General features: G+C 33.9%; 1 protein-coding gene across 1 annotated transcript; it reads left to right on the forward strand.

The window, feature by feature from the left end:
• The first annotated feature begins 617 nt into the window (after positions 1 to 617).
• On the forward strand, positions 618 to 15,233 carry LOC115981355 (E3 ubiquitin-protein ligase KEG-like). Its single transcript, XM_031103504.1, has 16 exons — positions 618 to 1,415; positions 2,891 to 3,259; positions 3,335 to 3,562; positions 4,111 to 4,236; positions 4,343 to 4,679; positions 4,771 to 4,928; positions 7,053 to 7,210; positions 7,894 to 8,015; positions 9,275 to 9,409; positions 10,544 to 10,668; positions 10,908 to 11,012; positions 11,133 to 11,366; positions 12,302 to 12,638; positions 12,762 to 12,950; positions 13,045 to 13,350; positions 13,468 to 15,233. The coding sequence occupies exons 1-16, from the start codon at positions 724 to 726 to the stop codon at positions 14,704 to 14,706; spliced, it is 4,860 nt and encodes a 1,619-aa protein (XP_030959364.1). The 5' UTR covers positions 618 to 723; the 3' UTR covers positions 14,707 to 15,233.
• The last annotated feature ends 12,118 nt before the right edge of the window (positions 15,234 to 27,351 follow it).

Raw genomic sequence — 27,351 nt, forward strand, 5'->3', positions numbered from 1 at the left:
TTATTATTATTTTAAGATAAAGTTTAGTTATAAAATTAATTATGACTTTATACTATAATTTTACTCAATATTTTTTTATTGGAAGTGAATTTTGACGAATTTATTATTTGATTATATTTTCTTCTTATATCCTCCATACTTGTAAAATTTCTAAAAAATTAAAGATCAATAATTATATTTTCAATAAATTATTTAAATTGTAAGTTTTTTAGTTTAAAATTATATATAAAATATAATCTTAAATCATATAATAAATAATATTCGATTGGTACAAAATTTGATAGGTGTATTAATAACATAAATAAAGTACAATTCAACAGTTAAATTGTCAAAATATATAATAATATTAATGATATTGAGTAAAATTATAATCTTAGACTATAATCAATTTTGTAATTTATTTTTTAAAGGAAAAAAGTAATTTTGTAATTAGAAAATAATAATATCGCATAATTTCTACAATGTTAATGACATTAAAGAAACCAAAAATAGAAAGTGGGTCCCATTTCCTCCTTTATTTTGCTGTCGTGGCAAACACACGGTTGAAGCCCACCTACCGAAAGCGTAGATTTTTCGAACCGTATATAAACGGAAAAAGTCCACTTCTACCATCGCCCTTTTTTCACTTCTTCTTTCCATCTTCATCTTCTTCTTCTTCTTCCTCATTTCACTCCAATTTTCAAGTTTCTGCTTTTTATCTATCTTTCAAAAAATTCCATATTCATGATGGCTAAGAAATCGAAGACGAAAATGAGAATCCCGAGCTGCACGATATGCCAGACTCAGTACAACGACGACTCGCACGCGCCTCTCTTGCTCCAATGCGGCCATTGCTTCTGCAAGCACTGCCTCTCCCACATGTTCACCGCATCGGCGCCGCCGCGGCCGACGCTCTCTTGCCCTAAGTGCCGCCACCCCTCCACTCTCGGTAACTCCGTCCTTTCTCTCCCTAAAAACTACTCCCTCCTCCCCATACTATCTTCCGATGATGACGACGACGACGACAGCGGCGATGAATCGGACTCGGAATCGGTGTCGGTGTCGCCGTCGAGGTGCCGAGGCGGCGGCGGAGGGACGGGAGTGGTGAGGAGTTTGTGTTCGGATCACGAGATGAGGTTGGTGAAGGCGATTGGGGAGGAGAGGTGGTTAGGGGAGCTGAGGAAGGTGAGCAAGCGGTGTAGGCATAAGGTGGTGGTGAAGAGAGTGGAGGTCGGCGACGTGGCGGACTGTGATTGGGTGGAAGGTGAGCTCGAGAAGCTTCGATTGGCTTCGGTGTGGTGCAGAAACGTGTGCGCTTTTCATGGAGTGGTGAGAGAGAAAGATCATCTCTGCCTTGTTATGGAGAGATGTTACGGTTCGGTTCAATCGGAGATGCGACGGAGTGGTGGCCGCCTTACTCTTCAGCAAATCCTCAAGTAATTGCTCTCAGTTTCGTTGTTTTGATCTTATTTTGTGTATTGTTGAGCTTAGTTTATGTGTTTGAAGCCTTTGGATTTGATCTGAAAAAAAAATTTTGAATTTTGGTATGTTGCTATGCATAGCTATTCTTCCAAGTTACTTGTAAATTAGGTTATTTACAAATCTCTCACTTACATGCTTGCTTGGATAAAAGTTAGTGAGGATTGTTTTAGTTGTGTTCTAAATGCAATTTCAGTTGGATCACCATTTCGTAATGGCTTAAGTTTTTGGGCCAACTAATAATTTATCAGTCTGGAACAAAAATTTCAGCTTTGATATTTTTCCAGAAATTGCTCGTGTCACCGTACCCCGTGTCATGTTATAATTTTTCAGAAATTGCTTGTGTCACTGTGTTGCACCAGTAATTGTATCAGTGTCCGTGCTTCCTAAGTTAACAGTGCACTGACGTAAAATCTATTAGAATTTCTTTACCGTAGATGGCATCCCAAATCGCTTTTTTCAATAGGAACACAACAATTTTTAGGGAGTGTGAATGCCTTGCACTAATCAATAACAACACAGTAGGGGTGGGGATATGCTTGGATCCAATTATTGGGGCACCATCCACCTTCCATTCTGAGGAAGTAAGGAAGTTTCATTTGCCCTAGTGTAGGGAGATATGGATAGTTCCAAGGTTAATACTACTATAGTTGGGGTTCTAAATTTTTTTAATTTAGGACCTATAAATGGCTCTAGCTTTTGAAATTTGTACTAGTCTGGGACCCTGGTTTTAACAACATTGGTAATATATGATAAAAAACCTGTATAAAAAGAAATATACTTCACTCAAACCTTGGCAGTTTTATCATGAACAATTTAATTTGCACTAATACCTGTTTGACTCCGGACTGTTCTTGATCTTGTAAATTTGCGAGCTGAAGAGTTTTACCAATGAGAAGATAGAAGAATAAAGAATTAACATGAACTTCTTTGAATATAGTTACTTTAAAAATTGACGCCATTTGTTTAAGGTGCCTTTTGCTTTGTATAAAATTTATATATTAGATTGAAGGAGGATATGTTTTAGCAGAAAAAGTTTCATGAAGCTCTTGAGAGATTTGTTTTGTCCGGTGCGGTTATGACAGAAATTTTACATAATGCTTTTGTGTGAATATTACATTGAATTTCTAGTTTTTGCTAATGGCTGGCTGGTGAATTATTGCCTTTTATTTTATTTTGTTCTGGAATCTTTTACAATTATAAATTACTGTACTGTTTTTTGTCATTTCCATTTTATAATTGTTTGGAAAATATTTTATTGAATTCCTGCTTCAAATTTACAAAATTCATTTCTCATCATTGCAGATTTTTTTTTTTTTTTTGCTAAACATAATTACAGATATTTATTTATCGTTTCCATTCATCCAAGATTACTTTAAATTACTGGTTACTATTTGTTATCATTGTTTTTCTTTGAATTTCTTGGATGCAGATATGGGGCAGACATTGCACGTGGTGTGGCTGAACTCCATGCAGCAGGTGTTGTTTGCATGAACCTAAAGCCATCCAATTTTCTTCTGGATGCAAGTGGCCGTGCAGTGGTTTCTGATTACGGGCTTCCAATAATTTTGAAGAAACCTTCTTGCCGTAAAGCTCGACCTGGTCCAGAGGTTGAGTTCTCAAAAATGCATTGGTGTATTGATTGTACATTGTTGAGTCCACATTACACAGCTCCAGAGGTGTGGGAGCCTTTAAAGAAGTCATTGCACTTATTCAGGGATGATGTGAGTCATATATCTGCAGAATCAGATGCCTGGAGTTTTGGTTGTGCCCTGGTTGAGATGTGCACTGGTTCCATTCCGTATGTGTTTTTATAAATTCCTGTAACTTATGAGACCTAAGAATTCTCTTTACTTACCTAACATGATATGTGCAGGTGGGATGGTTTAAGTGCTGAAGAAATTTATCGTGCTGTTGTCAAGGAAGGCAGACCACCTCCACAATACTCAAGTGTTGTAGGTGTAGGGATTCCTAGAGATTTGTGGAAAATGATTGGTGAGTGCTTACACTTCAAGGCATCAAAAAGACCAACATTTCATGCAATGCTTGCTATATTTCTTCGGCATCTGCAACGAATACCTCACTGTCCTGCAAATCAGAATAAGTAAGCGATTTCACTATCCTGCATTGTTATTGATGCTTCAAGGTTTATCCATTGGAATTCTTTATGTATGAAAAAAGAAAAAAGAAAGAAAGAAAAGAATATGGTAAATTCTAATGAGTAGTTGAAGTTGCTGAAGCATAAGCCAGGGCAACAACGAACCCATTGAGTACCATGTCATGAAAGTACCAACAGTCTTGTGCTACCATTGGTGATTGAGTCCATTAAATACACTATATGAATCATAATGAGTATAAAACATCAAATCTAGATAGGACCGTGAAAGATACATCAATGGTCGAGGATCAAAAAGCAAGGGCTTCATGTGAAAGTTATGTTATTTGTCTATTTTGACATAACTATCTCACTTTAAGTTTTCTGAAGATATGCTGCAAAGATGGAAAATCCATGTGTTTTTGTTTGCCTGGATTTTATGAATTATGTACTCTAGGTGTGAGCATGTGTGTTTATGTTTTACCTTGAGTCTAAAGAATGTGTACTCTGGCTATATGAAACCTGTTTTTATTGTTTTTTCTTTTTGTGGAATCCAGCGAACCAGCTAATAGTCCTGGAATAGATATGTTGGAACTGTCCCCTACATCTGTTTTGGACATTTCCAGCGTTAAAAGCAACCATCTGCATCAACTTGTATCTGAAGGGAATCTGGATGGTGTTAGGTTAGTCAATTTTGATACACACTCCTTTACTGTAGTCTATATGTATGTACTTAAGAATCATTGTCATTGTTCAGAACCTCTGATGTCTTCTTCTCTGCATATGTAGGGATCTGCTTGCTAAGTCTGCATCAGGGAATAATAGTAGTTCAATCATTTCTCTGCTGGAAGCACATAATTCTGATGGTCAAACTGCTCTGCACTTGGCTTGTAGACGGGGTTGCCCTCAGATTGTTGATGCTATTTTAGAGTATGGAAATGTGGATGTGGATGTCCCTGATGAAAATGGGAATCCTCCAATAGTGTTTGCTTTAGCAGTTGGGTCCTCAGAATGTGTACGCGCTCTCATCAGAAAATCAGCTAATGCCATATCTAGGTCAATGGAAGGCTTTGGTCGATCTGTTGCTCATGTTTGTGCATATTATGGGCAACCGGATTGTATGCGTGTAAGTTTTCACTTAGCCAGCGATGGTTTAAGAGTACTTACTCCTTTTATGTTATTTCTATATTTTCTCAAATGTTCCATGACAATCACAGGAATTACTATTGGCGGGAGCTGATCCCAATGCAGTGGATGATGATGGTGAAACTGTACTGCATATTGCCGTCTCCAAAAAATTTACGGACTGTGCTATTGTAATACTAGAAAATGGGGGCTGCAAATCAATGGGTGCTCTGAATTCAAAAGGATTAACGTAAGAATCAAAGCTGTGAAACTTGCTATATGCCTTTACGGATATAATAACAAAATGGTGATGTATGATATCCTATCTTAAGTAGGGAACACTTTGTCAAGATTCTAAATGATTATGCATGCATAAAATTTCTATATTATAATGCTAGTAGAATAGGAAAATACCTGCAAATCTAGAACATAATATCTATTTCTTCTTGATTGTCAATTTTATAAGAAAAACAAAGAGTATCCCCTTTCCCTATCATTGTAAGATGTCCCCATGTTCATGGTTTGAATCTCCTTTTGCACTTTATTTTATTTTATTACATATATATATATATATATATTTTTTTTTTTAAATTTTAATAAATATAGAATCAGGTACACTTTTTCATCATGTTGCTAATAGCTTTATAAGTAGTGATTTTATTGGTATTTGTGATTTATCATTCAGTTCTTTATAAAGATTGATTTGTAATTCTACCCAGTTGAGATTATTTTTGGAGCACGCGCGCGCGGCGGGGGGTGGGGGGGGGGGGACTTCATCTTTATACAGTGCTTGATGGTGTTCAAGAAAATCCAGAATATTGATAAAATTTCTAAAACTATCAATTGTCATATCATCTCATTTCCCAACCATGTTGGAAGATACCAATTTTCCTTTATTTTATACACCAGAATTCACAAGAATTTTCTCATCTAAATGGTTTGTTAGAATCAGAGCTGAAACTGAACTTGATAGATAAAAAGTGGTTAAGCAAGCGGTGGGGAAATAGTGGACCACTTCTCCATTGTGATGTTGTGTATGCTTTGTGGAGTGAAGTCTTTCAGATGTTTGGGGTTCAATGGGTGATGCCTTTAACAGTAATATACCTTCTATTTGGTTGGAGGAATCGACTTGGAAAACATTCGCCAGACATTTGAAATATGAAGATGTCATGTTTGATGTGGTTAGCGTGGAAGGAATGAAATTCTCTCACATTTGAAGACTCTGAGTGATCCATAGAGTAACCAAAATCTTCATTCATAATTAGCCTATTCAAGTGGGCTTGGGCTTGGTGTTTTGCACATTATACTTCCATTTTTGAGCTCTTAGGTTTTTTGTTTGATTATTTGTATTAGATTCTTTGTGTTCATCATTGTGAACATGAAGTAATCCTCTTTTCCCAATTCTTTTGATAGGTAAGAAGAATTATATTAATAGAAAACTACTTCATTAGGAAAATGAAGTAGGCAGAGAAAATATGTACAACAAAAAGAAAACAGAAAATAAAAACTATGTAGAAGAACCCTCTTTTTCCAATAAAACTTCAATCTTACTTATTAAAAACAAAGGGGGGGGGGGGGTTGAGGTTTTCTGTTCATGTTTATCTAATGGAAAAAGGCAATACTCACAATTTTAGATGTAGAAAATCTTGAGGTTTTGAAATCCCTGACAAGGTCTGGTATTTTTTTGTGGTCTGCAAGTTGGGGAAAGTTCTTATTGTAGACAACTTAGTGATGAGGGGCATGGTGCTGGCAAATTGGTGTGTCATGTGTAAGAACAGTGAGGAAACTGTGGATGATTTACCACTTCATTGTCGTATGGAATTATGAATCTTAATATTCCTAGTCTTTGGAGTGAATTGGGTAATCCCTAAGATGGTGAAAGATCTGCTTCAAGGTTGGGAACATAGTCCAAAAACTTTCAGAAATAAAGTATGGAATGTGTTTCATGGTTGCTTAATGTGGCATATTTGGAGGGAGATGAATAGGAGGTCATTTGAAGATCAAGGAGCATCTGTACAGGGGTTTAAATCTCAACTCATAGAATCATTATTCTATCGATTGTCACTGGATCCGAGTAGACCACCTATGTTAAATGATTTTATTGATTATCTTTTTAGATGATTTCCATAAGGAATCTTTGGGTAAAATACCTGTATACTTCTTAGATTCCTCTTTCCTTTCTTTTTTTAAAAAAAAAGTTTTATTTTAATAAAAGTTTATATTACCCATCAAAAAACAACAACAATGCTAGCTCTAGGGATTTTAATAGAATAAATATTTTTGATTATAATGTTTTTTTTTTTTTTTTTTTTTTTTTCCATTTTGTTGGTCTTTCCTACTATTAGATTTTGATATTTACCTTTTTTTTTCCCAGTCCTCTACACTTGTGTATAGCAACTCTAAATGTGGCCGTAGTTAAGAGGTGGGCAGAAATCACATCACCCAGAGAGATTTCTGAAGCGATCGACATTCCAAGTCCAGCTGGGACTGCACTATGTCTGGCAGCTGCTCTAAAGAAAGATCGCGAGACAGGTAAAAGTGATTTGACATGGTTTGCTGTTTTTGAACACTCTTAAATTCTTATGTTGTTGAGCCTTCTATCAAGTTCTATTTGGAGCCTTCTTCTTTCCTCTTAAGTTCTACAAATTACTTAAAATGTTTTTATTTTTATTTTTATTTTTTATTTATAGAGGTTTCTTTGCTGTCTTCAAATAAGCTCTCTTCTACATTGTTTTGCTTATTGTAATAAGTCTTGATGGAACAAGTAATGTGTTTTATGTGTGCTAATCTAATATGCAATGGAAGCTGTAGCTTGCCTTCCTTTTAGTGTTGGGGGAAAACTTCTGATAAATTTCTTTTATGGTCTTCCCCACTTCCTGTCAGCCTCCAAGTAATAAAAGGACTGGAGCCACAGATGAAACCCAATGGATGAGTGCTACCCTGTTTTGAATCCTCAACTCCACTGAAACTGAGGTTTCTTGGAGCTTAGCCATAGGTGCTTGCAGCTTTTGATATGAAATAAAAAAGTTAAATTTACATGCTTCTTGTGATCTTTAGTTGAATTAAGCATCAGAATGAATATATTATATGAAGTTTTTTTTCCATTTTCTTTCTACTAAGCAACTGCTATGTGCTGTGTATGAGATGAGGGTTTTTTTCATTTACTCTGTATTTAATATTGTATCACTTACATGTCTATTTAATATTCTGTGTAGAGGGCAGAGAGCTGGTAAGGATACTGCTTGCAGCTGGAGCAAACCCAACTGCCCAAGACACGCAACAGTATCGAACAGCGTTGCATACAGCTGCCATGGCCAATGATGTTGAGTTGGTTAAGGTGATTTGATGGGCTTCTTCACCATCTCTATGTTTGTTTTAGTATATGTCGTGGCGTAAGTTAATAAATGTACTTAAGGACATTTCTGCCTTAAAGTTAGCATAGGATTTCTTTTAGCTAAGTGGAGCTTTCCTGGATCATTCATGAATCTTGAAATAAGGCTGACAAGATACATGATGCAAACACTTATTGAAGTTTGGTTGGAAGCTAAATTTACTGGACAAATAACTGTTTGGCAGGAAAAGAGTGTAACATAACTTTTGGTTGCTGGACTTTTCCCTGGCATAGGAATTTGAGGGAAATTAGGGTTGTTTGGGTTAGGGTTTTGAGGTAGAACAGGCTGGATTAAGGTTTAATCATGGAATAATAAGATGTATATGTTTTTTGGAGTCCAAAACAGAAAAAATAAAAAAAATAAATAAAAAATCTGGTTCATAGCTATTTATTGTGACTTGGGAATAACAATAGACTTGTTTTGAGGGATTGAGGTGAATGATAGATGGGTTGTCAGTACTTTATTCTGAGGATTTCAGGATTCTGTTGGTGATAAATTAAGGTTGGGCTTTATCACTTGAAGGCTGGATGAATTGCTGGAAATTAGAGAGACAAGAAAAAAAATATAATTCTAGGCATCACACCTAGGGTTTCCTTGGCATTATACCTCAGCGGAAAAAAAAAAAAAAAAAACCCTGAATTTGAAGCTTCATAGTTTCTGATATTTTAGCAAAATGTGCCCATGGAATTAAATTCATTACATCCATATTAATAAACACCTAATACCTAACTCTAATTTAAGAAACCCATAATATGACCAATGGATTAAAACTAAATCTGATTCTAGAAATCTAAAGTGACACCAGTCGTGTGGGTTTAATACCCACTGGGTGAGTGTATAACTAACCAATGAAAAAATAAACACACTTGACCCATGTTGGTCTTGTAGTCTTGAACTCTATGGGCTTTGACTTCTCAGTCCATACTAGGTAATTATTAGAATAACATAAATAATGTTGAACCTTAACAAACACCACCCCCCACACAAAAACCCCCCTTTTTCTCCTCAACACACGCACAAAAACCCAATGGAGCTAGCCCATGCTAGAAAGCTGAAAATTATAGAAATAGCCCTAACACTTAAATTAAAATGAAAGCAGCTCATGGCTTCTTTCTTCAAATTGCTTTTAAAGTTTCAGCATAATGTGTTTTGTGGTACTCGATTTGTAAACTTTTCTCAAAGTGGTTGCTTTGCCTTTGTGTAGATTATTCTTGACGCTGGAGTTGATGTGAACATCAGGAACGTGCACAATACGATACCCCTTCATTTGGCACTGGCAAAAGGTGCAAAACCATGTGTCAAATTACTCTTGTCAGCTGGTGCAAATTGTAATTTGCAGGTTGGTCCTCATATTTCTAAATGTTATGTTTCCAATTATTATTATTTTTTGATAACTATGTTTCCTTTATTTATGCAATTTAGCAAAAACTTAATCTTTGTTGCTTGTAATGTTTTTCTAGAAAAGATGGTAAAGATGCTCACATTCCCTGTGTATGTAGTCAGAGTTTAACCAAATTATTGGATGAATATCTAAATGTATCCAAAATGCTCACATCCCCTGCAAAAAATAAATGTTTATTTTTAACAAAATAAATTTAATTCTTGATTCTCTTTACAATTCATGAGAATTATGTAATAAATGTGAAGAATGACTATGCTTGTCGCATGTAACAGAAATCTCTCTCTCTCTCTCTCTAGATAGCAATTTAAGCCCTTCTTTTTCAAAATAGCTGTTACGTTAATATTACTAGTGTCCTGCTGAGGTCAATGTACTCAGCTATAGTAAGCTTGTTCCTTGCAAATATAGTATCACTCACTTAGCATAAAAGAAGAATCAACCAGCAGTGTAGAACATTTCAGCCTAAGAAAAAAATTAAAAGCAAAAACAAAAAGGGGACTCACCATCTAGCGAGTCCCATTTGGTGTGTAACATAAAATTCTTGCTTTAATTATGTTAGTGATTCACTTCAGTTGAATTATTTCACAATGTAGAATCATTTAAGGATGTTAAACAAAGGTGACTGCAAATTATTGGTCAGATGTTAACTGTCTTATGATCAGTTGTGATTACCTGGCAGAAGGCTGAATTATACAACAATAGCTTTTATAAAATCTTGGGATTCTTATTTCCAAAATTTCGTAGTTTCAGCTAAACTTGATTCCCTTTTTTCCTTTTAAAAAATGATGAAATCTTAAATAAAAGACCTTGCGTGGTTTCAGCAAAATCTTATATGTCAAATGTATACTTTTATCCTTGCATGAGAGCTTGAATTTCTTTTCTTCTATAGTATGCATTTCATATGGCTTGTTTATAAACTTCCACTTTGTTTTTTCTTTTTGAATTATCCTTTATTCATTTCCCATGTACTAGATTCCATGCCTCGTCACACTTTTAAATTTTAAATAAATGAATTCTTTTCTTTATTTAAAAAATGGATGAACTGATTTTTTTTTTTGGCAACGATGATATTAGGATGACGATGGTGACAATGCTTTTCATATAGCTGCTGATGCAGCGAAGTTGATACGTGAATGTCTTGAGTGCATTGTAGTTATGTTGCAGTATCCAGGTGCTGCCATTGAAGTAAGGAACCACAGGCAAGTATTAACTAATTAGAGGTGTTTGATTCAGTTTTCTTCTCAAGGCAATGCTCAAGATTCTTGCCAGTCAAAAAAAAAAAAAAAAAAAAAAAAAAAAACACCAAATAGTGATTATCAAGATTCTTGGCATGTATTTAATTTCAAGTAAATCATATATAGTTGAAGCATTGTTACCAAATGTGATGTTGAGTTGTGCTAAATAACTGTTAAATTATTATGTTTCTGATTGGTTACAGTGGTAAGACATTGCATGATCTATTGGAAGCCCTACCACGAGAATGGATTTCTGAAGATCTTATGGAAGCACTTATGAATAAGGGACTTCATCTGTCTCCAACAATGTGAGTACAGTATTAATTTGAAAATTGATGGATGATGCTTGATATACTAGTATCATTGTTAAGCTCCTTAGAGCATGTTAAATTTAGGGACTTATCTTGTATTTTGGTTTATATTTTTAGATTTCAAGTGGGGGAATGGGTGAAATTTAAAAGAAGCATGGAAACCCCTGCACATGGTTGGCAAGGTGCAAGGCATGGGAGTGTTGGCTTTGTACAGTATGTCCAAAACAGTGACAGCCTTGATGTATCATTTTGCACTGGGTTAGCTCATGTCTTAGCAAATGAAGTTATAAAAGTTCTCTCTTTGGAAAGGGGACAGCTTGTGCGACTCAAAGCTGACATTGAAAAGCCAAGGTTTGATACATTACTTTAACTAGCTTAAAATTTTAAGCTTGATGCTTCATGGTTGGTCATTCTTTTCCTGGTACAGTCATTGTTGAAATTTGCAAATAATTTTTTGTCATGAGAAAACTGTAATTAATAGGAATTATGGGCTACAAATACAGTAAGGCATCATCCACCATCTTGCCCAATAATTTAATGTGGATTATTTTTACATCTTTTATCTTTCTTAAACAAAATTGAGCAACGGAGGACCATGGCTTTAACCATTAAAAATTACATTATAAAAAGCATCCCAAAGCTAATTCTAATATCCAAGTATTAATTTGACACATGTCAGATGATGCCAAGGCTTCTTGGGAGCTTGAATAGAATTTCTAGCAAATCATGTGTTTATTTGTCATGTCTTTTCTTTTAGCATCAATTAGTTTCTGGTCAGATTTCTTTAGTTTTATTTATTTATTTAAGTATTGTGGGAATTTTTCCTTGTTTCCGGACATGGGCTGTTCTGTGGTCCATTCTGTCTTATTTTGGGTTTTGTTTGAGTTTAGTTATTTAGTTTGGGCTTAGTGGTATAAGCTCAAGGAGTCCCATTTTTATTAGGTTTTCAAAATGTCCAAGTTCTACTAGGATCAGGTGTCTTGAGTTCTATTGATATTATGTTTAAGAAGAGTTCGGCTACTATTGCTATTACATATTATGTGATGCAGCCCTTTCCAAGGAGTGATGCCAAGGAATCCTAGCTGTGATGCTTAAGTAATGATTTTACTAAGAGATAGCATTGTAGTCATGAAGCTGGCAGAGGCAGAATTCCGTATATGCATTTACCTCTTATAAAGATCAGCTATGTTTTTAGCTTTAAAACCTTATTGTAGTAGAATAATGTCTGACATCATGTGCACTTTTAACTATTACAAAGTTTAAAGAATATACTTTCATGTTGTCAGGTATGAGTTGCGTGGACAATCATGTGACAGCATTGGAACTGTCCTGTGTGTTGATGATGATGATGGAATTATACGTATTGGATTTACTGGTGCATCTAGGGGATGGCAAGCTGATCCAGCAGATTTTGAAAGGGTTGAAGAGTTCAAGGTTGGTGACTGGGTTCGTGTTCGTCACAATCTTCCCTTCGCAAAGCATGGTTTTGGAGCTGTGACCCCAGGCAGTATTGGGGTAGTGTATGGTATTAGACCTGATAGTAGTCTTCTGATAGAATTTAGCTACTTAGCAAGCCCATGGCTTTGTGAACCAGAGGAAGTGGAGTCGTTCAGCCCATTTAGGGTAAGGAAATTATTATTTTTCTTTATATAGAAGTTGATTTTTACACTTCCTCCACCACCCTGGCTACATGCACAGGGAAAAACCTTGCTTTTCTTAGAATTAATATGTTTTGTATTAATACAGATTGGCGACCAAGTATGTGTAAAGAGATCTGTTGCAGAGCCCAGATTTCCTTGGGACGGTGAGACGCATCATAGTGTTGGAAAAATAAGTGACATAGAGAGTAATGGTCTCCTGATAATTGAAACACCAAATCGGCACATACCATGGAAAGCTGATCCATCAGACATGGAAAAGGTGGAGGATTTCAAGGTAATATCCATTACTGAGCCCCAACTTGTACACTCAAGCTCTCACGGAAATGTCTGTGGTGAGTGATTTTTTTTCCCTCTTCCAAAATGAGCAGGTTGGTGATTGGGTTAGAGTCAAAGCTTCAGTACCTTCTCCAAAATATGGGTGGGAAGATGTCAACAGGACAAGTATAGGAATAATTCATAGCTTGGAGGAGGATGGTGATATGGGAATTGCATTTTGTTTCAGAAGCAAGATTTTCTCATGCTCCGTGACAGACATGGAGAAGGTGTCACCTTTTGAAGTGGAACAAGAGATTCGAGTGATGCCATCTATCACAGAGCCATTACTTGGATGGTCAAATGAAACGCCATCTACCTCAGGGAAAATTGCAAGGATTGACATGGATGGGACCCTTAATGTGAGTATGCTTATTGTTCTTATAATTTTATTGTTGTTATTAATTTTTGGTGTAGGGTTTGCTGGTATTGAGTTTTTGACTCTTAATTCTTGGTATTGGTTTGGAATATCTTTCTAGGTAAGAGTGGCTGGCAGAGTGAGCTTTTGGAAAGTTTCTCCAAGTGATGCAGAAAGGTTATCAGGATTGGCAGTTGGTGACTGGGTTCGGATGAAGCAATGTATGGGAACACGACCAAATTATGAATGGAATAGTGTTGGGAGAGACAGTGTAGCAGTAGTGCACAACATACAGGATTATTCTTATTTAGAGCTGGTTTCTTGTTTTCGTACGGGTAGGTTCATTGCTCACTGCACTGAAGTTGAAAAGGTTTCACCCATTAAAATTGGGCAGCACGTTAGGTTCCGTACTGGATTGAAAGAACCAAGATGGGGGTGGAGAGAAGCTTGCCCCAATTCAAGAGGTGTCGTAACCGCTGTAAATGCTGATGGAGAAATAAGAGTTTCATTCTTCAATTTGTCAGGTTTGTGGAGAGGAGATCCTGCAGATTTTGAGGTAGAGGAGATGTTTGAGGTTGGAGAATGGGTAAAACTTAAAAATGATTCTAGTAAATGGAAATCTCTGCAACCTGGAAGCATTGGTGTTGTACAAGGACTAGGGTATAAAAAAGATGTATGGGATGGCACTGTCCTTGTTGGGTTCTGTGGGGAATCAGAATTATGGGCAGGGCAGACTGCCAAGCTAGAAAGAGTGGATAGGTTTAAAACTGGGCAACGGGTGAGAGTGAAGACCAATGTAAAAAATCCACGATTTGGGTGGTCAGGTCATACACATGCTAGCATCGTTTCCATAATAGCAGTTGATGCAGATGGAAAACTAAGAACACACACTCCTGCTGGCTCAAAGGCATGGATGCTCGACCCATCAGAAGTGGAACTGGTGGAGGAAGAGGTATTAATTATTGGAGATTGGGTAAGGGTCAAATCATCTGTGGCAACACCAGTTTACCACTGGGGAGAAGTGACTCACAAGAGTGTTGGGGTGGTTTTCCGCTTGGAGGAAGGAGAGCTGTGGGTCTCATTTTGCTTTATGGAGCGCCCTTGGATATGCAAGGAATGGGAGGTGGAGAAGGTGAGAGCATTTAAAGTGGGTGACACGGTCAAATTTAGAGAAGGATTAGTAACCCCGAGATGGGGTTGGGGAATGGAGACACATGCTAGTAAGGGGAAGGTAGTTGGAGTGGATGCTAATGGGAAGCTAAGAATTCAGTTTAAATGGAGAGAAGGCCGGCCCTGGATTGGAGACCCGGCTGATATTGTTCTTGACAACAGCTCCAGTAGGGATCCAATGGAAATGTAAACCCTTTGGTTGTACTAAATTAAAGGATGTTTTAGATGGAAGATACGATTTGGCCTCATCAAGCTTACAGAGCAGTGCAAAGATGGATTTTAAATTATGACAACATATTAGCAGAGAAGCTCATCCTGCCTAAATGATACATACAAAAATAGAGGCCAGTGCATTTGCAGTATGATTTAATTACATGATTGATGACCTTGAGCTTCTACAGCAGGGTGGTTCCTGTTTGGTGGGCTGAATACATTATTGTCTTAAATTAGGTTCTGTAGATTACCATGCTTGTAGGCGATCATTGTTATTTGTATTTGAAAAAAAAAAGGCACAATACGTAGTCAATTAGTTATGTAAATATACAACTCTCATTTCAGAAAATTCTATATAGATTATGAGTATGTTAGGGTGCTCATTTGTTGTGTTTAGCTTTTTGCAGTTCAGTGGCACGGTCTCCCTGCGGAGAGAACCTATCTATCCCCGGTGGGGAAAATATTTGTCTTCGTATCTCTGTATATATGTTCATGTTAAGCAAATTGCTGTCTTCATATCTCTTTATATATTTTCATGGTTAGTAAATCTCAGTTTGAAATTCAGAAGATAGCTAAAACTAGAAGCCTAGAATAGTTATGGAGAAGAAATTGCATCTCGTGCTGCTTATATACTGGGTTTGAGGTGGGACTGATAAATTTTTAAGAATAACAAGGAGAATATGAGCATTCCTATTCAGCCAATGTCATCAAAGCAACAAGTTACATGGATTTTATAAAACAAATTACATGGATTGATACATACTCCTTCAGTTTAATTTATAATTTTTAAAGGGATATAAGTGATAACCAGTGGTAATAAGTAATAACATCTTCTATGATAAAAACTAATAAGTGATAACATCTTTTGTGATATTCCATACTTGTGATTCAAATTTTACCTCTCATTTCTTATTAATTATTTTATTTTTTTCCCCTTTAAACTTACTGTACTTTTTTTTTTTTTTTTAATTCATCATGTATAAAGAATTCTTAATAGAACATATAATTATATGAGGAGGAAAGATCAAATAAGTGAATGGAGAAATTTTTGGTCATCCAATTTTTGATTTAGAAGACAATTTAGGATTTTTAAGGGATACTAAAAAATTTAAGGTTCATATTTGGAAATTTCTTCTTTCTTTTTTTTTTTGAAACTATATTTGGAAATTTCTTTAAGAACATCATCAAAGATATAAATGCCTATAATCATGCTAGTAATTACTAGTTGGTGCAAGACAAACTCATTAGGTGCCTCAATTTTCGAAAAAAATAAAAAGGAGAGCACATCACATGACCCTAATGTTCACCCACCAGTTACAGCTTACAAACAAACAATATGAGTGGATTCCATAGATACGTATTCTTATTGTTTTTGATTGTGCTGTTTATAATGATTGCAAAAGCCGAACATATTGACGTGTATAATGAATTGGGTGAAGGTTTGGTGTTACTGTCCATTGCAAATCCAACGGTGTTGATCTTGGTGCTCATGTAATTTGCCAATGCAGTAGGCCAATATGGATTCGACTTTGACCGAAATGTTTCGGGAAATTCAAAAAAAAAATTTCATGTACTTTTCAATGGTGCTTACCAATCATTTCTACCAACTATATAAAAATGCCAATAGCCTCAATCTACAGTAATTTTTTATTTATTCAATTGGATGATGCAAAACTCACCCTTTTGCTTGAGCCGGCCTTTTTTATTTTATTTTATTATATATTTTTTTTTTCATAGTATGCTTGGTTTATGCTCTTTTTTTAATTTTTTTTAATAGTTATATGTGCTGACACAATATTGCAACTCAAAATATATTTTCACAATTATTGAGATATTAATTTCTTATAGCTCAAAATAAGATAATAAAATATAAGATTGAAATCAACTACAACTGAAAATAAATGTATTGTGAAAATATTATAATATCTTGTTGTTATCACAATATTTTTACAATTGCTAAGATCTCAGTTCTTTATAGATCAAAATAAAATATTAAAAAAAATTCTAAGTTCACAAAATTTTCACGATAATTTCACAACAAATTCTAAGTGGCAAGGTTTTTTTGATAGATAAAAAAGTAATATCAATAATGGGCCCAGTTTAAAACCGATAACAACTTGTAATCGAAAATTTGTTGTGAAAATGTTGTAAAGGTAAAATTTCTCTAAAATAAAATAATAAAATATCAGATCAAGACCTACCATAGCTGAAAATAATGGTATTGTGAAAATATTATTACATCTTGTTGTGTTCTTAGACTTCTTTTTTATTTTAGTCAATTTGGGTGTGTCAAAATTCATTATTTCACACAGTTTTCTTGTGCTAGTTTTTTGTTTTTTGTTTTTAATACACAATTTAAAGTGGGTGGTTCTAGTTTAAAACCAATAGCAATTTGCCACTTAAGATTTGTCATGAAATTATTGTAGACGTAAAAAATAAAATATTAGACCAAGACCTACCACAACTGGAAATAAAAGATATTGTGAAAATGTTGTGATATTTTGTTATGTTTCTAGACTTCTTTTTTGATTTAGTAAAATTTGGGAAGCCAAAATTCACTGTTTCAAGCACAATTTTCTTCAATTGGCTTTTTGTTTGTATTTTAAATGCACAGTTTAAACCAATAACAATTTACCATCTAAGATTTTTTGTGAAAATGTTGTGGACATAACATTACTATAAAATAAAATAATAAAATAATAGACTAGGACCCATCATAGCTAAAAATAAAGGTATTGTAAAAATATAGTGAAATTTTGTTGTGTTACTAAACTTTTTTTTTTTTGGATTAGTCAATTTGTTGAGTCAAAATTCATTGTTTTATGCACATTTTTAATGGGCTGACTTTTTTTTAACACATTGTTTAATGTTAAAAAAACACACACACACACACATAGAGTTTTACATACACACTCATATAATAATAATAATAATAATAATTGTGAGGGTAAGTAGGCCGAGTAAATGAGTTGGGCCGTGGGCCATGCCTGAGGACACCTAGAAACCCGAGGATGGTCGTAAGGTTTATCAAGTTTTGGGATCAACGAGCTGGGGACAAGGAAGTATAACAACAAACTGGTGATAATTCCCAAGGAGCTAAGCTTCCTCGGGAAAGCATTGTGGAAGGTTGGAACCCAGCCACCTTGGGAATGCTGTACAAAAGGTAATCATTCCTTTTGTGGATAAGCTTCAAGGAAGGTAACCAACAACAAAGGAAGAAATATTTGGAAAGAAGGCTACTACCACCATATTAAATGCTTTGCACCTAACCAATTGGCTGTATTTATGTGAAAATGACACCTGAACAGTGATATCTCAGTTCACAACTATTCATAAAGCTTCCAAGGGGTTTTGAATGGGATAAACATCCAAGAGATCATCTAAAAGGTCAACAAGTGGAAGGTGGGGATGAAGGATGGAAGGACTATATAAGGAAAAGACTCCGATAAAAAAAGGGGCATGTAACCTGAGAAGGAAGAAAAAAAGAAAAAAGAACATCTTGTACTTAGATAAACTTGAGTAAATATAAGAACACTTCATCCTCGGACCTAACCAAGGAGTGTTATTTCTATTACATTGTGTCTTCTTGTCTTCTTGGTACGAATCTATTCAGTTAAGGCCCATACTTAATTTGCTGAGACGTTTTCCCTGTAAAGTCTATTCTCTAACAAATATATTATTTTGGGCTTGTTGGGCCATCATCCATTATTGGTGGGCTGAGGGTCTAATTCTAGTTCTTACAATAATGATGATAATAATGATGATGATGATGATGAAATAAAAAAAATAAAAAAAAAAGAGAGGCAAAAAGCACTTCACCCGTTATGTTTGGGGTAGTTTCATTCCTTCCCTAAACTATAGTTGAAAATTTTCCTCCTTTATGTTTTGCAAAGTAGTATATACCCCAATTGTTACACTCTTAGATAAACCCTAACGAAATCTAATGATTTCTAGAATATTCTATCGTGCAATGTCTAAATTACACCCCCACTAAATTTTAATGTCTCAAAAATTTTCTTCATGTATTTTGGATTTTATGTGGTAGTCATGCCTAGAAAGTGAGAATGATGATATATGATGTTCTATTTGTTACCTAGAAAACACTAATTTATTAAGTTTAAATCTTCTATACTTGTAATTTTATCTAATGGAAACTTTGATGGCATATGTCTTTTGTTATCTTGTTCTTTTTTAATTTATTTTCTTGCTTAAAAGGGTTTATCATATTAAAAATTAAGTAAGTTAAATATCATAGTTATACTCATAAAATAAGAAAATAAAGAGAGAAGTATGCATGGATAACAAAATCTTCATTGTAGATGATTGCAAGTATTTCATTTGATTAAGAGTTTCAATTGTAGCATATATTATCATTCATTGCAAAAATTTTTATATTGTGACAATGTATTATCAAAATTTAGTTGTTTATTGTTGAAAGATAATGACATTCACTATCATTCTTAGTAGAATTTTTTAGTGAGTAGATATTACATTTAGCAATTAGGTTCTAAGAAATTGTCATAGTAAATAGATATTAATATGTTAAAAGGCTATTTTAAATTTAAGTACATGACTTTGTACATCCCATGAAAATTACATCTTAATTTTCTTACTAAAAGGGCAGCACATACCTTGCACGTGCAACCCAAACTAGTGATATTTACAAATTTGAGAGGGACAAATTCCAAAATTGTGTTTGGATGGCATATTTTGCCAAATAGCATAATTTTTTAAAAATATTTAGGAAAAAAGCACCGAGTCAAACTTATTTAGTTATGTAGTATGTTTTTTGGAACTCGAGTTTGTCAAACTCGAGTTCCAAGTTAAACTCAAGTTCCAAGCATTATGGCAATTTGATCAAACATGATGCATGAAACTCGAGTTTCACTTGAAACTCAAGTTTGATAAACTCGAGTTTCAAAAAAGTGCTACATAACTAAATAAGTTTGGTCAGGTGCTATTTAACAAATTTTTTCGTGTTTGGAGTGTTCGACGACATAGTGGTCCATGTTTGCGACATACCCTCATTGGAGCTAAGAAGGTTGCTATCCTTTAGAGCTGATCACACTTGCTTTTCCATGGTGTGTAATAAAGAACACTCATGATAGTGTTCCTTATTGAAAAAATATTTGGGATAGAATGTGTGCAAATGTCCAGCAAAAATTTTCGCTAGAACCTTTTTTTTTTTTTTTTTTTTTTTTTTTTTTTTTAACTTTGAGATAGAATTATATTTTAGCCTAATTTATGTGTACGTGTGTGAAACTCTCTCTTGGAGACTCTCATAAGGTTATATCAATTTAAAAAAATTTAGTGAAAGGAAATGTCAAAGATGGTATATTTATAATCAAAATGGATAAGGAGTCATTGCTTTGACATCTGTGTATATAACATAGCAACATGCCTTGTGCAAATTTTGGCATGCAGATAAAGAAAGGATAATCACAACTTAAATTTCTTATCATAAATGTGAGGAGCATTTATATTGTTTCCAAGTAAAATATGTACAACTTAACATAAATAAAGTGTAGGAGAGGTGTCAATTAAGTTACAAGGCCTTCTCCCCTCTCCCCATGTGTGTGTGTTAAAAATATTTAGTATTCTCAAAAAAAAAAAATAAATAAAAAAAGGCCTTTGAATATCTTGCATTATACACATTGATAATTTATATCGTTATGGATCATGAGAAATCAAATTCTTGTTAGTTGTTGCAATGAAATATAGCATAAATTACCATATTGGTCCCTAATTTTTGCCCAATATGTCAGAATGGTCCATAACATTTTAAATGTGTTAGTTTAGTTCTTAATCTTTTAATATTGTGTTAAAATAGTCTATGTTGTTACGTAGTGGATGAAAAACTAATGTGGCTAATGATAAAATAAAAATAATGATTTTGATGTTGATTGCATATCACATAGAATGCCACATGACCTTTATTAAAATAATTATAAAATAAAATAAATTATAAAACATTTTTTATAATACTTTTTATAAAAAAAATATTTTTCATTCTTCTTTTTTTGCTATGTAGTAAACAATTTGTCATTTTAAAAAATGATTAATGCCAAAACAAACTTAAATTAGTAGGTTTTAGTTTTCACATAAATTAGTTCTAATTAGCTTAAATGATAAAATCATTTGACATTCAATAAGGGACTCAGTTTCGAATTAAGCTTACATAAAAAATCAATTTCTGTCTTGATAAAGAGTAAACATCATGAACCTCTACTTGTGGGTTCCAATTAATTGAATTCAACTAGTAAAGTTTATTGTGGTCAAATAAGAGATTTAGGGTTCAAACTCTTGAAATTCTATCCTATTATAAAAATAAAAAAAATTAAATGTCATGAAGTGAATGCTAAGTTTCGAATTAAGCTTACATAAAAAATCAATTTCTGTCTTGATAAAGAGTAAACATCATGAACCTCTACTTGTGGGTTCTAATTAATTGAATTCAACTAGTAAAGTTTATTGTGGTCAAATAAGAGATTTAGGGTTCAAACTCTTGAAATTCTATCCTATTATAAAAATAAAAAAAATTAAATGTCATGAAGTGAATGCTATAAATTAAAATCCTATTATATACTTAAGATTTAAATTGATAAATATTATTGTTCAAAAACTTTAACCAAACAGAATTAAATAAAGTCTTGAATTAAAATGACTAAAAATATGACACTTGAAATTTTAGATCTAACATAGTCAAGTTGATTTAAGTTTAATTACTTATATGGATTTCAATTAGCTCAATTGGTAAAGTCTCTGATAGTTTAATAAAAAATCTGAGATTCAATTCCCGTCTACAAAAAAAAAAAAAAAATTCAATTGGGGTTTTGGTCTGCTAATAAAGAGCGCAATCTTCAGAAGCGGACGCCATAAGTTGAAACCATAACAATTATCTAATAGAGAGTTTAAATATAGAATAGAATTTAAACTTAATTAAAATATATTTCTTGATAGAGATCTTTTATTCAACAATAAGATTTACTGGTTAAACTAATTATAACCCGCTAATTAATATATATTTATATATTAGAATAATGACAGGTGAATTTGTGAGACCTTAATTTATGCAATGCATCAGAAAGTTTAATAAAAACTTTCTCTTTTATAATTATGATAATTATTAATGTACATTTATTACTCCCTCCGTCTCACTTTTTTTGTCCTCTATTCCATTTTGAGATGTCCCAAAATATTGTCATGTTTCTAAAAATAAAAGTCATTAATTTACTAATGTTCCTATTATGCCCTATTAATTTACTAATTCAATTTTTTGATAATTTTTTTTAAAAGTAGTTTTGGAAACTTATACATTTTTAAAAAGTAGACAAAACAATAAATGATGTTCTCTAAAAAAGTTAGACTTTTCAAACAGGAAAAAAAAAGTGAAACGGAGGGAGTATAATTTTGTTCGTGTATGAAATATTAATTATGATAATTACAATGAGTAATGCAAGAAATTCGAACTTTTTTACAATTTTTTTTACAAACTGCTGATGTAGTAAATGAATATTGGTAAATGAAAAAAATGATGTTAGTCATGGGCTTAGATGACAACCGGTAAGAAGTTGGCCAAATCAACAATTTGTAAAAATGTTGTAAAATAGTTTGTAGTTGTAGCATTCCTTAATTACAATAGTCATTAATATGTATTAATTACGATTTTTTTTTTAATATTGAACTCTTAAATAATAATTATGGTAATAATTAATAGGTATTTATTATGATTATGCTTTTCTACTGAATTATTAAATATATAATTATAATAATCACTAATAGGTAATTATTATGGGCTATTTGTATACTCCCTCCGTCCCACTTTTTTTGTCCTGTTTGAAAAGTCAAACTTTTTAAGGGAACATCATTTATTGTCTTGTCTACCTTTTAAAAATGTATAAGTTTCCAAAACTACCTTGAAAAAAATTTATCAAAAAATTGAATTAGTAAATTAATAGGGATATAATAGGAATATTAATAAATTAATGACTTTTATTTTTAGAAACAATACAATATTTTAGGACATCTCAAAATGGAATAGAGGACAAAAAAGTGGAACTGAGGGAGTATAAAATTATACTTATTCTACTCAATTTGTCCCAATTTGTTAGGCATTTTAGAAAATCCAATTTTTGAGGGAATATCATTTAATGTTCCATTCCAAAAAAAAAAAAAAGTACACATTTCCAAAAGTACCATTCTTAATTGAAATTTTAGTGCAAAATGAGTATTGACTTAATGGTTATTAGTAAGTGAAAATGTGATATTAGTGGTGGACACGAATGAGAACCAGTAAGAATTGGTTACGACAACAGTTTGTAAAAATGTTTGTAAGGACACGATTCATGACGAACCGTAACAGTGTTGGGTTCGTACGAGAAATGGCCTAAACAATATCATTTGTAGAGCGTGGGTTTGAAAGGCTAGGTCTTAGTCACCAGGCGATGGGTTTCTCGTGGTGTTCATACATGGTTAAGTTTTCTTCACCCCTGGAGTCTTTCTCCTGGAGGTGGGCTGGGAGGCTCTGGTTTTTGGCTATTTTTCCCAGCCTCTTCTTTAGATTGCTTATTTTTCCTTTTATACTAGCCTGCGTTCACTGTCCTTCGTCCACGTATAGAGTCAACCTTTCCAAGACTGATACTTGTCCCATCAGGCCATACCCAAAGTCGTTGGGGGTGGTTGTAAAAGTCGAAGAATACGGCTCTATCAGGTTCAGAGTATTGAATGGCAGTAAGGGCAGCTTTCCCTGGATATTTTAGATTTTTCTTCCAAGTTTTGGTCCTATACCGTTTTTACCCCTCTTTCCGGTGGGACTTTGGGTCTGCCGAGGACTGAACTGTCCTCGGCTGTATCCCAAAACTATCTTGTACTTTATATTATCGAGCTTGGGCCATAGTCCTCCTCGGCTTGGGCCTTTGGACTCCCCACGGGTAAATGGGCCTGGCCCATAAATTATTTGGGCCCCACAATGTTGTAAAATAGTTTTTGGATGTAACATTACCTAACTTGTAAATAGATATTATAAATTGTTTTTCCTTAATAAACATTAAAATCATTGCCATGTTTTCTTAATTAAGTCAAATACAGTAAACACCCTCTAAATTTGGGCTAACACCAACCAACCTCGAAATCTAGGCTAATGCCAATCAAACTTTGCGTGTTAACTGCATTTTATCCTTTTTCTAAAATTAAAATAGAACTACATATCTACACTACAACCACACTATAAATAAAGAACATGTCATTGCCATGTTTTCTTAATTAAGTCAAATACAGTAAACACCCTCTAAATTTGGGCTAACACCAACCAACCTCGAAATCTAGGCTAATGCCAATCAAACTTTGGGTGTTAACTGCATTTTATCCTTTTTCTAAAATCAAAATAGAACTACATATCTACACTATAGCCACACTATAAATAAAGAACATGTCATTGCCATGTTTTCTTAATTAAGTCAAATACAATAAACACTCTCTAAATTTGGGCTAACACCAACCAACCTCGAAATCTAGGCTAATGCCAATCAAACTTTGGTTGTTAACTGCATTTTATCCTTTTTCTAAAATCAAAATAGAACTACATATCTACACTACAGCCACACTATAAATAAAGAACATGTCATTGCCATGTTTTCTTAATTAAGTCAAATACAGTAAACACCCTCTAAATTTGGGCTAACACCAACCAACCTCGAAATCTAGGCTAATGCCAATCAAACTTTGGGTGTTAACTGCATTTTATCCTTTTTCTAAAATCAAAATAGAGCTACATATCTACACTACAGCCACACTATAAATAAAGAACATGTCATTGCCATGTTTTCTTAATTAAGTCAAATACAGTTAACACCCTCTAAATTTGGGCTAACACCAACCAACCTCGAAATCTAGGCTCATGCCAATCAAACTTTGGGTGTTAACTGCATTTTATCCTCTTTCTAAAATCAAAATAGGACTACATATCTACACTACAGCCACACTATAAATAAAGAACATGTTAACAACTCTGTTTTTACAGAAAAACAAAATGAGTCCTTTCAATAAAAAAAATTTTCCACTGTTGTTGCTTGCACTGTTTATAATTGTTCCTACTTTCTCTATGAATACAGAAGCTGCAACAGTTTATATCTATAATTACGTGACTCGTGAGGACTTGAAAGTTGCTGTCTATTGTAACACCGATTGGGGTTTTTTGCCTACACGTGTAATTGCCTATGCTGACAACGTGGACATCATTACTGATATAAAAATCGCCTGCGATTTCGAATGGAAAGGGGGAAGACTCAACTATACCACTTTGTTCGATCCTGCTTCTGACACATGCGATCCTTGTCTTTATATGCTTAGACCTTCTGAACTATGTTTTTATTATGTAGGTGGTTCAAAGTGTTATAAATACAATTAACTATGTTTTCCATGGTGTATTGTAATAAAGAAGATTCATCGATCTACAATAGTGTTCTTCTGGGTTTTAGAAGATTAAAATAATAATATTTGGGGTATTATGAATGTATGGTCTTGTGAAACAACAACTTCAACAAGATCTTTATAAATATGTATGAAAAAACTGAGGCCTAAAATGATCGGTTAGGATCATGCCTCGTGAAATAGTTGTCACTAATTTGAGTTTGAGAAGACTAATGCATTTGTGTCTGGGCTGAGATCGGGTTGGTTCAGGTCAGGTTTATGCCCACCCGAACTATAACCCGATAAAAATCAAGTTTGGTAGGAAGGAAACCGACCCAACCTGAATATTTGGGTATAAGGTCAGGTGATTGGGTCTCTTCTCTCTGAGTCTTTTTTTTTTTTTTTTTTTTTTTTTAAAAAAAATTTAAATTTAAGGGATAATTACAGTAAACCCACCTGAGGTTAGGCCCGAAAACACTGTGCCTACCCGTGGTTCAAAACTTATCACTTTGCCCACCTGAGGTGCCTTCCGTTAGGGCTCTGTTACCCACCTCTCCGTTTGCCGTTAGAAAAACACATTTTTAAAGAAAAACAAACATAACAAAGATCAAAAAGTTAAGACTTTTTATTCCTTAAGAACTTCTTTGCAAACAAAACACAGGAATAGCACAGATCAAATGCTATTCCTGATTAAAAGTGATATCATTGAGCATTTGTTTTTTTTATAGATCTCTCCAACTTTTATTCAAACCAAACCAAACCCAAAAAAAAAAAAAAAATTCAAAATCCCAGAAAATTCAAACCAAACCAAACCCAAAAAAAAAAAAAAAATTCCAAATCCCAGAAAAACACAAGCCACAAATCTAGAAAAAAAATCATATCTCGCCGGCGCGAATCTCGCCTAACGTCGCGATCTTGCCGGCGATCTCTCGCGAAGTCTGGGCGATCGCGATCGCGATCGATCTCGCGAAGCGTTGATCGCGACGTCGATCGATCGATCGGATCGCGACGCGCTTCGCGAGATCGATCGACGATCTCGATCCGATCTCGCCATCTCGCCACGTTTTCTGGGATTTGGAATTTTTTTTTTTTTTTTGGGGTTTGGTTTGGTTTGAATTTTCTGGATTTGGAATTTTTTTTTTTTTTTTTTTGGGTTTGGTTTGGATTAAATAAAAGTTGGAGAGATCTATAAAAAAAAAAACAAATGCTCAATGATATCACTTTTAATCAGGAATAGCATTTGATCTGTGCTATTCCTGTGTTTTGTTCCCAAAGAAGTTCTTAAGGAATAAAAAGTCATAACTTTTTGATCTTTGTTATGTTTGTTTTTTTTTAAAAATGTGTTTTTCTAACGACAAACGGAGAGGTGGGTAACAGAGCCCTAACGGAAGGCACCTCAGGTGGGCAAAGTGATAAGTTTTGAACCACGGGTAGGCATAGTGTTTTCGGGCCTAACCTCAGGTGGGTTTACTGTAATTATCCCAAAATTTAAATACGTTCGGATCTTTGCTTTCAAACTTGCCCTTTAAAATCTATTATTCTTTTAATATTATTTTCAAACTTCCATATATCAGAAGGATCTCCACCCTTAGCATTTTTTCTTTATTAAGTTAATGCATGATTAGACTTCTTTTTTTTTTAACTATTTTTGTTTCAAAAACTTAACTTTTTAATTGAATGTCATTTAATGTCTGGTCTCCCTTATAAAAAGGTATAAAAGGTATAAACTTAACTTTTTAATTGAATGTCACTTAATGCATGATGAGGCTTTTTTTATTTTTTATTTTTTGGTTAAGTAAAATAATGTTCAAAAGTAAGATAGAGATAGTGTCATAATTCTTAGGATTTTTCTCTATGTGAGAGTTGATAAAAGTTTGAAGGCCTGAAACTTAGGAACTTTTTTAAAAATAATAAATTACTCTTTTAACCATTTTTTTTTTTTACAAGATAGAAATTATACTCTAACTTAATCTAAGTGTATATATGTGTAAAACTCCCTCCTAAAAACTTGAATCCCAACCCTTACCCCTCACACCCAAAAAACACTTATACTTGGTGTAACCATTGCACTAAGAGTGTGTGATTGTTAGTTTGTGTTTTTAAATTTAAAATTATCTAACTGAAAGATAGGGGTATTTTAGAGAGTTTAAGAATTTGTATGAAGAAATTTTAGTACACAAAATGATGAAACCCAAATACAAAATCCTCATATATA

Source organism: Quercus lobata, chromosome 1, assembly GCF_001633185.2.
Source record: "Quercus lobata isolate SW786 chromosome 1, ValleyOak3.0 Primary Assembly, whole genome shotgun sequence".
Taxonomy (NCBI): domain Eukaryota; kingdom Viridiplantae; phylum Streptophyta; class Magnoliopsida; order Fagales; family Fagaceae; genus Quercus; species Quercus lobata.